This window comes from Conger conger, chromosome 17, assembly GCF_963514075.1.
Source record: "Conger conger chromosome 17, fConCon1.1, whole genome shotgun sequence".
Taxonomy (NCBI): Eukaryota; Metazoa; Chordata; class Actinopteri; order Anguilliformes; family Congridae; genus Conger; species Conger conger.
In genome coordinates, this window is record NC_083776.1 from 36,626,672 (window position 1) to 36,638,120 (window position 11,449).

General features: G+C 45.6%; 1 protein-coding gene across 2 annotated transcripts; it reads right to left on the reverse strand.

The window, feature by feature from the left end:
- Window positions 1-439: 439 nt before the first annotated feature.
- Window positions 440-6,880, reverse strand: aamp (angio-associated, migratory cell protein). 2 transcript variants are annotated; one of them, XM_061226403.1, is made up of 11 exons: window positions 6,487-6,879; window positions 6,051-6,182; window positions 5,815-5,934; window positions 5,372-5,511; window positions 4,752-4,896; window positions 4,535-4,618; window positions 4,314-4,429; window positions 3,045-3,142; window positions 2,792-2,882; window positions 1,783-1,937; window positions 440-1,309 (listed from the first exon to the last, which is right to left on the reverse strand). In XM_061226403.1, the coding sequence occupies exons 1-11, from the start codon at window positions 6,575-6,577 to the stop codon at window positions 1,234-1,236; spliced, it is 1,248 nt and encodes a 415-aa protein (XP_061082387.1). In that variant the 5' UTR covers window positions 6,578-6,879; the 3' UTR covers window positions 440-1,233. The 2 variants fall into 2 exon arrangements, with proteins under 2 accessions (XP_061082387.1, XP_061082388.1); XM_061226404.1 differs by lacking the exons at window positions 440-1,309; window positions 1,783-1,937 and adding an exon at window positions 2,239-2,307 and having other exon boundaries at window positions 6,487-6,880.
- Window positions 6,881-11,449: the final 4,569 nt, after the last annotated feature.

Consider the following 11,449-nt stretch of genomic DNA (forward strand, 5'->3'; position numbering starts at 1 on the left):
TTCGAAAGGGTTAGCATGGCAACAACAGTGACTAGCTATCTGGCTTACTTCCTAGCTACAGAATATACAGGTCATAACTATAAAAACGTCAATTTGTTAAAAACAGAAAAAAACTAATTTATCCCACCTACAGAAATAAAAAAAAATGAGTGACCGTGTTAATCAGAGGACCACCAACAAAAATGTTCCCAAATGTCATATATCATGCACCATATGCCATACATGCTTTTTCATGAGCGTAGTAAGTTCTTATTTCTAAACTGAGTAAAACCATAACATTGAGAGTACCTGCCTTGTATCGCTCCACAAGTTAGCTAGCAACTGAGAGAACAACACATTGACCAGCGAGTGACCAGTTCATTCCAGCACTTTCCTTAGGAGAGCACGTCTATAAGAAACCATACCCACACCAGTAAACAGAAAATAAAATCAACCCACATTGTGATTTGAACTCATTTAATGGTTCCTGCTAGAAGGCAGGGCCTAAACATGTTTGTCAAATTGAGTTTGCAGCTCGTTGCATCACAAAGTTAAAAAACAAATTCCATACAGATACTGAAAATGATCTGGGTGAATAAAATATTGTTACAATAATCATTTTGTAGTTTGTTTTTCCCTGTTCACAAATTAATTTTTAAGTCCGCTAACAATGCATGTATTTAAAAATATGACATATTTGTGGTTGGTGAGAAAAACAAGAGTGCACAGACACAGTTGACTCAATTACAATTAAATGAGTCAACAGTAACTCAACCCTCTCTGACATTCCCCTGCAGGGTACAGTAAACCCGCCTTCTTATGCCCAGATCCAATCAGAGCTTGGAACCCCCAACGAGCCACCAATCACAGACCCATCATCAGAATCTTGTTCTAAAGCGTGCCGTATAGTGTTACAGACCCACCCAGCTGGCTGGAAACGATGGTGATTCCCACCGAGAAAAGCCTCATGAGGAAACAATAACACACCCTTTGAAACCCATTTCACATATCAGTTGATTGTAAAATATATATATATATATATAATATTTCATGCCAAGCTCTCGCTAGCCAACAATGGAGTATCTCTCTGTCGTGTAATCTCTTAACAATACTGTAAACCTGAGAAGAGGCCCAGTCAAAGTTTTCAGGGGGTGGGACTCACTAATTGTAACCAATCAAAAGTGTTCAGCATGACTTGGGGATCTGGGTTCTGGGCTCCAGCGCAGGAAGGTCTGGGTCCTGGTACCGGCCTCACTACCGGTCCGGTTTCTGCAGGCAGAACACTTTGGCCTGGTGGTCTCCAGAGGCAGTGAGAGCCAGAGAGGCCTCTCTGTGAAGAAGAGCAGGACAGAGAGGAGGGGAGATTCATCACACGCCATTATGCTTCCTATTGGCAGTGTCTTACAGTATGTTTGTTTGTTTGTTTTCCAATTAAGCCTTAATCTGTTTCTATTATTACTTCACTGTGGTGAAGTTATTATTGTACATATAAATGTGTACCTGATCTGAACTGTTCAGGTACCAAGAAAAGGAAAAAAAACATTCTCTGTAAAAGAACATTACCATTCATCACTCAGGCTAAAGATTGTTAAATAGGCGATTCATCACTCAGCCTAAAGCTAAAGACGTGAGAGAGAGAGAGAGAGAGAGAGAGAGAGAGGGAGAGCCAAGAGGGGAGAGAGAGGGAGAGCCGAGAGAGAGAGAGAGAGAGAGAGAGAGAGAGAGAGAGAGAGAGAGAGAGAGAGAGAGAGAGAGAGAGAGAGAGAGGGGGAGAGAGGGGGGAGAGAGAGAGAGGGCACTAACCTGTTGAGTGTGAAGTTGAGTATCTCTGCGGCGTGACCCCAGTACTCTGACACCATGTTCCCTGAGCGAGCGTCCCACAGCCTCAGAGCCCCGTCCAGACTGCCCGTGACCACCACCGTGGAGCCCTGCTCCCACTGCAGCTGCACTATACCGGCCTGCAAACGTCACAACATCACCACCACAACGTTACAGCAACGCCCTGCTCCCACTGCAGCTGCACTATACCGGCCTGCAAACGTCACAACAACATCAGCACAACGTTACAGCAACGCCCTGCTCCCACTGCAGCTGCACTATACCGGCCTGCAAACGTCACAACAACATCACCACAACGTTACAGCAACGCCCTGCTCCCACTGCAGCTGCACTATACCGGCCTGCAAACGTCACAACAACATCAGCACAACGTTACAGCAACGCCCTGCTCCCACTGCAGCTGCACTATACCGGCCTGCAAACATCACAACAACATCACCACAACGTTACAGCAACGCCCTGCTCCCACTGCAGCTGCACTATACCGGCCTGCAAACGTCACAACAACATCACCACAACGTTACAGCAACATCAGCACAACGTTACAGCAACGCCCTGCTCCCACTGCAGCTGCACTACACCGGCCTGCAAACGTCACAACAACATCACCACAACGTTACAGCAACATCAGCACAACGTTATAGCAACGCCTTGCTCCCACTGCAGCTGCACTATACCGGCCTGCAAACGTCACAACAACATCACCACAACGTTACAGCAACGCCCTGCTCCCACTGCAGCTGCACTGTACCAGCCTGCAAACATCACAACAACATCAACACAACATTACACCATTGTTGATGGGCAAGGTGTATTCTGGTACGAGTTTCAGAATAGAACCCCATATGCAAATACACATACAGGCTACAGAACCCCATATCCAAATACACATACAGGCTACAGAACCCCATATCCAAATACACATATGGGACGTGTAGGGAAATGTGCTGGTGTAGATTCGATAGCCGCTCACCTTGTGCTGACACCTGTGTCTCAGCTGCTGTGTGGACATGTCATAGATCGCCAGCGTTCCTCCCAGGTAAGCTACCGCAATTAGAGGTAACCTGTGAGAGAGGAGGATTATGGGTGACTGGAAACACAACCGGCAGGACTTAGAACTTCAGACTCCTTTTTTAAAACAGAGAAACAGGAATGTGCCATAAATTAAAGGAGGCAGACAGACAGACACTTTACAGAGTCAGACAGACAGCAGTGGCTTGGCTCACACTTTGCAGAAGCCGACAGACTCCACTGAGTTTGACTCCTCCTCATCCCCCTTCGATCCCGCTGCCTTGCTGTCCTCTATGGAGAACACCCCCACCACCTGCACAGGTAAAGCACAGCTCAGGTAACACACAGCTCAGGTAACACACAGCTCAGGTAAAACACAGCTCAGGTAAAACACAGCTCAGGTAAAACACAGCTCAGGTAAAACACAGCTCAGATACCATCTGCACAGATCAAACACAGCTCAGGTACCACTCAGGCTATACTCAAATCAAGCATAAAAATGCAATACTCTGACCATTTTCACACAGCAAAGTAAAGCACAGAGGCCTTACAGGAATGACCTTAACACACCAAAAGTGTGACGCGGGCCATCAGTGCTTCACTTCCGCTCCATTGTTAATGGGCATCGCTGCTCACCCCGGGCGGGTGGGAACCATTTTGTAGCTTTGGTTGGAATTTGAGGCGGGCGCCACGTGCATGTTCACAGAAATACAGTCAATGCCTGCATTATTACCACACATATAGATGTTGTTCAACCAACTAATCAATGTCTAATATTGTTATGAATAATTTCAATAAATCTTATATGTGAATATGGCACCTTATGTAAAAAGTGAGGCAATCAGCATTAAGTCATATAATCTTTTCTCCCACAAAAATTAATGCTTTATTCTATAAAATATGGTTACGACTGTTTTTATATACTAGAGATATCATTATATTTATTTAAGCTCATTTAACCTAAGAATACATAGGAGGGGGGTGTCTCGGTGGCGCAGGCTGTAGAGCACTGACCACATGCTCATTGTGAGCCGCGACGTCAGCGGTTCGAATCCGACTGTCAGACATTTCTTGCATGTCTCTCTCTCTCTCTCTCTCTCTCTCATTCTTCCTGTCTCTCTATACTATACAGTCCTGTCCAATAAAGCTGAAAAAGGCCTAAAAAATATCAACCAAAAAATTTTTTGGAATTCACAGGAGCACCAACAGTGGAAACTATGATCCCAATGTGCAGAACATCCCATGGCTTCTTATTTAACCCGTTATTTTAGCGAAAGTAACGGAAAAACAAACTCGGAATAAACTCTCTCTCTCAATTGTCCTCTTCCATGCTCTCTGAGGTTGGGTTCGGTGTGGACAGCGGGCGTGCACGTGTTCAGCATAATCATGTTCTACTTTTTTCAGGACTACACAAGGCATCAACCAAACAGCAGCATTCCTTGTATTGTTGTGCAGTCTGCCTGTGTCTAAACAGCCGGACCCACCTTTCCTGTAGCAGTGTTGATGAGCTTAGCACAGCTGTCCACGGAGCCCGTCAGCACCAGGCTGCCGTCTGTGTTACAGGCCATGCAGGTGAGCGCCCCCTGGTGGCCATCGCTCCCTGGTACAGCGTGGGAACAGAGGCCAGATTATCTCCTGCACAGGCCGAGCGACTGAGGTGGTTATGACCGGCAGTGAGCATGTAACAGATTGGCACGACACTTACCTTTGATGACGTGGATAGTGTTGCCCTGTTTGAGATCCCAGAATCGAACAACGCCGTCTTCATAACCGACCACAGCTCTCTTTCCTGTCGGTAACAGACTCAGACTCAAACTCACACTCTCTGATCTACACACGCATGTTCCAAGCCGTATGCAGGCCGGCTGCAGACGGTTGGAACAGCTGTAAAACAGCGATTTTGTGTGTGCCCGTTCTCTCACCGTCGGGCAGGACGGCCCCACAGACGGCTCTGCAGCCAGGGCTCTGGAAGGTTCTGCAGTCCCCACCCGGCACCTTCCACATCCAGACGCTGCCGTCCGCGGCCCCCGCCAAAAGGACCGGGGCGCACCGGTGCCACTCCATCCACTGAAACGGCAAGGGATGGCGCAGCCAATCAGAAGCAGAGTCAGGAACTCGGGATAACATCTCATCCGAAGGACGCACTTTGTGTGCCACTGAGCCACAGGGTTCACTACAGGCCCGGGTGTGTCACTGAGCTGGGCCACGGAGTTCACTACAGGCCCGGCAACACACTTTAGCAGCAACGTAATATCCCCTGCAGGTCTTCCATCCACGTGCTAACCAGCCCCACACCATGAGAAGGGTACAGGGCAGTATGGCTGCTTAACTTTAGCAGTTAGCCATGAGAAGTGTGCAGGATGGTGTGGTTGCTTAGCTTCAGCAGTTAGCAATGAGATGGGTACAGGGCAGTATGGCTGCTTAGCTTCAGTAGTTAGCCATGAGAAGGGTACAGGGCAGTACGGCTGCTAAGCTTTAGCAGTTAGCCATGAGAAGGGTACAGGGTGTTATTGCAGTGGGTAGAGTAGGCAGTTGCTTTCACCTCAAGGTCTCCCACTTCAAAGGACCAGACCTCCTCCTTGGTCTCCACCTTCCACACTTTGACCAGGCCACTCATGTCTCCTGTGGCCACCAGCTTGGAGTCGTGGCTGAAGGATGCGCAGGTGACAGAGTCCTTGTGGCCTAGTGGCAAGCAGAGATTTCAGCTGATGAGGTCAGTGAGCACTGCAACCATGCTCTTGTTCAGAGAAATACACTTAAGTAAATCAGGGCATTCGATAAATCTGAGACTAGCAATGGCTAGAGTTTGTCACTAGCAATGCACAGAAAAAACGCTGCTAATTTAATATTACTCAGTCACAAAATCCATTAAATTATGTGCCATGCTTTGAAGAAATGGTAGACAAGAGATGATCCAGAAATCAAAAGTACTCTTATTGCGGTGTCCTATGGTTTTATTAAACTCTTCAAAAACATTGAACTCACCTGTGCACTCAAACAGCACCTCTCCGTCACTAACCCTCCACACGAAGCCTTTGTCATCTTCACCGCCCGTCACTGCTAAACTGTTCGACGCTGGGTCCAAACTCACGCAGAACACTGACCCTAATAACAACACGTTCACAACTCTTTCAACATGAGTATGCACATCCCGTTCAGAGAAATTCACTGGTGGTTATTTTAAAGGGTTTCACCCTGTATGTCTGGATACGTCAAAATACCTGTATGTTTGGAAAAGGTGAGTTCGCTGTCGTCTTGATCTGCTTCCATTTCATCCTCGGTCTCCCATCCCTCGTCGGCGTCGCCTGCAGCCTCGTCAAAGTCCACATCTTCAAACTCCTCGGCTAAATCATCTGATCGAAAAACACATAATAATCTCAAACAAATACTCTTTGCAACGTTGATTTAAGTCACATGGCAAATAATGTTTCATTAAGTTAGCTTGGCGCGAGGCTAACATATTTAATTGAAATCTAGCTGGCTAGCGGTTCTCGCAACACATTAGTATATTAAGTTGGCTAGCTAGCTAACCAGCAATCGTCTGGGTTAACGACCTAACCTTAGCAAGTATAGCATAGTGCATATTTAGGAGACGCTGGGCTACCGGTTGGCTAGCTAGGCTCAAAAGAGCTGGGTATTTCTACAGCAATATATTACCTGCTGTTGGCTCCGTTTCGTTTAAGTCGATGACCTCGATTATTTCTTCGTCTCCGTGAAGTTCCACTGCAAGTTCTTCTGTGTCGGCCATGCTTGGAAATCCCGAAGCTAAGTTAGCTAGCTATGTTTTTAGATCGCACTTGCACTAACTAGCTAAAAATAAGTTACTGGCTAGCGAACTCTTTAGCCTGATATAACCTGCTAACTGACAAATGCGTGACAGTTATATCGATACACTTCTGGCCAGGTAACACAAATTACGTGTAGCTTCTTCGTCACTCATGCGCAATAATAATTGTTGTAAAATATGTTGTACTTTTCACAGTAAATTCGCTCTCCCCCCCATGTTTCCCTTCACGTGTGTTTGTGGGGAAACACAATAAGTTCCTGGTTGTGACCCTGAGAATAACTGACAAGAGAATAAACCAATCGCAATGAGACCGTTACAAATAAGCGCCAATCAAATGTTAAGTAGGCGGAACTTCCTTCGTTATCTCCTAACTTTCGACTGCCTATGCCCGGCCGGTAGTGCGCAGGTTCATTTGGTAGTTGAAAGCATAGATATATATATATACATGTCTATGTATGAGACCGTCATGCTGAAGAATTTACCGACTATTTGCAACACGATCTCGTAAATCCAATGATCGGGTTAAGATTACTTATGATATGTCCTTAGCCGATAGTATGCTGCAACATTCCAAACTGCTGCGAAATTGTGGAAGCTAAGTAAGTAGGTATGTGCTTGATTAGTATGGCCGGGAGTGCGTTCCGTTATTACCTTCACCACAGTCGCGACGTACCGTGTATGTATTTTCAGTTAAATATTGATCTTTTCTCATATTGTCACTTGCTGATACAACAGCAAGGAAAGGAGTGAATAAATGGCTATTGAACAAGTAGGCCATCTCTTCCACTGACCAGAAAATACTCTCATCTCATATTTGTCTGTAAATTCTTGAGCCAGCTGACCGTCAGCTACAGAATATTGGAATGTATAAAAGATGTAATTTCTCTCTTGCCCGTTTCTGTTTTGTGTGAATCCACTTTACTGCTTTTCACCATCCTTTCCATCCCTTTTCATCAGCATTTCCCCTCTCTCTTTCAGCCATTTAGCAGATGCAAAATGCATTTGTTATATTTCCATATTGTTCTCTATACAGCTGAATCTTTACTGAAGCAGTTCAGCTGAAGTACTGTGCTCATGGGTGACGACTGACAATGCCACACTGGGGAATTGAACCTGCAATCCCTGCGTTACCCAGCCCAGCTCCCATCCAATACTGCACTGCTTTTAACAAGCAACAGCTGGAGTATATGATATTACACCATCCCAAGAGCTCATGGCTACATGTAAGCATGTGGAACATATGCCAGTTTGTACTTAGTTACAGAGAGTGTGTGGAGACAGGTGAGATTTGTTCTGCAGCTCTAGGTAGTGAGGCTGTGGATGTGACACAGGACAGCATGCATCAGTGACTCTTTCATCAACACTCAACAGGTGCACAGCAATATTGCTCCATGTTGTTCTGGTTTCAAATGCTCCTTTTGTATTTACACAAAGGAAGCAGAGATGGCAGCCTCTTTTTTGTGAAGAATGAAAACGCATGGATGAAAATGTTTGAAAAGCCTCTCATGCAACACAGCACAAGAAGATATACAGTGGCTTCAGAAAGTATTCAGACCACTTCACTTTTTGCACATATTGTGTTGTAGATTCCCATCAATCTACACTCAATAACCCGTAATCACAAAGTGTAGAATAAATGTTTTCAAATGTATTAAAAATCAAAAACGTCTTTGCTTTAATTATCCTTGAGATGTGTCTAGAACTTAATTGGAGTCCACCTGTGGCAAATTGCATTGATTGAACATAGCTTAGAAAGGCATAGACCTGTGTATATCACACTGCATGTCAGGACAAAAACCAAGCCATGAAGTTGAAGGAACTCTCTGGAAACTGCCACAATAAATTTGTTGTGAGTCATGCATCAAGGCAAGGGTATAAAACCATTTCTAAAGCTTTGAGTGTTCCCAGGAGCACAGTGGCCTCAATCATTGTGAAATTTTGGAACCACCTTCCTAGAGTTGGCCATCTGGCCAAACTGAGTAACCGGGCAAGAAGGGCCTTGGTCAAGAAGGTGACCAAGAACCCAATGGTCACTCTAACAGAGAAGTCCTCTGCAGAGATGGGAGAACCTGCCGGAAGAACAACCATCTCAGCAGCACACCATCAATCAGGCCTTTATGGTAGAGTGGCTGGATGGAAGCCAGTCTTGAGTAAAAGGTGTATGACAGCAGGTTTGGAGCAGGTTTGCGAGCAAGAACAAAAAGATTATCTGGTCTGATGTGACAAAAATTGGGATAAGTCTCAGACTGTCCTTGAGTGGCCCAGCCAAAGCCCAGACTTGAACCCCACAGAACATCTGAGGAGAGACCTGAAGATGGTTCACAGACACTTACCATCCAATCTAATGAAGCTTGAGAGGATCTGCCAGGGAGAATGGGATAAACTGCCCAAATCCAGGTGTACAAAGCTTGTAGCTTACCCAAAAATTTCTAAACATATTTTCACTTTGTCATTATGGGTTATTGAGTGTAGATTGATGGCCGAAAAGAGCAATTTTATCTATTTAAAATGACATCTCCAACACAGTGTGCAAAAAGTGAAGATGTCTGAATATTTTCTGAAGCCACTGTACAAACCAGTTTATTTAGCATATTTTATTAAGCCGTTGTGGCTCGTCCGCTAAGCGTGTGACATGTAGTGAAACTGTCTTTGATTCATCAGTGTCTTGCTATATTGTCCTTATAAGAGAAGTGTGTTTTTTCTACTAGCCGTGTGTAGTTGAAGACCTCCAGGGAACTTAAGTATTGTTTCTGTGTTTTTTGCGTGTGAGCAGTAGGTAATAAGGAAACCTTTGTTAGTCTCAGTTGTTGTAGCTGTTGTATTGTTGTATTCTAGCTACCGACTGTGGTATGCTAGTTTGAAAGTTGATTGTACTCTTCAAGGGTTCTGATTTTCTGTATGTTTACACTAGGACTCGGAACTGTACTGTCCTCTCAGGTCCTCTTTGCACTTGTACTTGTGTTTGATTTGCACTTTGTTGTATGTCGCTCTGGATAAGAGCGTCTGCTAAATGCCATGTAATGTAATGTAATGTAATTATAACACAATACCATAACAAATCAGCACATGGGGAGACTAGAAAAAGACTTATTACAACTATTTTCTTCAGGGGGAAATTGTTGATATTTTTTTTTTACATTATTGTTACCATTGACTTCCATTGAAAGCGTGGCTGAAACACCACTCGTGTTGGACAGTACAGAGCGTGTGTCCTTCCAAAGAGGACGTATTAATGAGGTGTTGAAAGATTAAAGTTTCATGCACTTCACTGCTGTTCTCCACACTCCACAGACTAGTTTCATCTGTGGATCTCTGAAACGCTGTTTGAAGACTCGCTCAGGGTCACGTGTTCCTGTAAGAAATGACGAACGTGCGGGTCATTAAATATTCCTTTTATTCTGATTGATGAGGCATAATTCCCCTGCTGCTGCGGCATTATCTACGTGTCCCTCCTGCAGCCTCATGTGGGGGAGGAGAGTGGGCTGGGAGCGGGTGTTCAGCCTCACACACACCTGCGTTCAGCCTTACACACACCTCTGTTCAGCCTTACACACACCTCTGTTCAGCCTCACACACCTGTGTTCAGCCTCACACACACCTGCGTTCAGCCTTACACACACCTCTGTTCAGCCTTACACACACCTCTGTTCAGCCTCACACACCTGTGTTCAGCCTCACACACACCTGCGTTCAGCCTCACACACACCTGCGTTCAGCCTTACACACACCTCTGTTCAGCCTTACACACCTGTGTTCAGTCTCACACACACCTGCGTTCAGCCTCACACACACCTGCGTTCAGCCTTACACACACCTCTGTTCAGCCTTACACACACCTCTGTTCAGCCTTACACACCTCTGTTCAGCCTCACACACACCTCTGTTCAGCCTCACACACCTGCGTTCAGCCTCACACACACCTCTGTTCAGCCATACACACCTGCGTTCAGCCATACACACACCTGCATTCAGCCTCACACACTCCTCTGTTCAGCCTCACACACACCTGCGTTCAGCCTTACACACACCTCTGTTCAGCCTTACACACCTGCGTTCAGCCTCACACACACCTGCGTTCAGCCTTATACACACCTGTGTTCAGCCTCACACACACCTGTGTTCAGCCTCATACACCTACAGGACGTGGAGTTGAGTAGCACTGCAGACACTGCGCAGGACGTGGAGTTGAGTAGCACTGCAGACACTGCAGGACGTGGAGTTGAGTAGCGCTGCAGACACTGCAGGACGTGGAGTTGAGTAGCGCTGCAGACACTGCAGGACGTGGAGTTGAGTAGCGCTGCAGACGCTGTGGCCCTCAGGACGTGGAGTTCAGTAGTGTTGCTGTCACTGTTGCCCTCAGCAAAAAAGGTACAAAGTAATTACATTGCCTTTATACCATTTTAGGCACCTTTCGTACTTTAATTTCTGAGAATGGAGGATAGGGTGCCCGCTGGTTGCCCTGGTGCCAGTGGGCTCTGAGTATATAATGTATAGAGACAGCAACGGCAATAGAAACCAATGAGGAAAAATTTCTCCAAACGGCAGCACGTTCACTCATGCGCATTTGTGTCCTTGGACACATGACTGGTCACATGCACAACAAAGAACGCGCAGAGTCAATTATGTACCACGTTGGATGAACCAATAATAAACCCTTGAGCAGTTGTCAAACGAGGGTGCAATAGATTTTAAGTTCGGAAATAAAAACATCTATATCATTGTCTGTGTGCAAATCAAAAATAATGCTGTGTGGAAAAAATCAAAAATAATGAAAAAAAAAAAAATGTAGCATAGATTGAGCATCAGTGGGAAAATAGGTGAAAATATAGTATC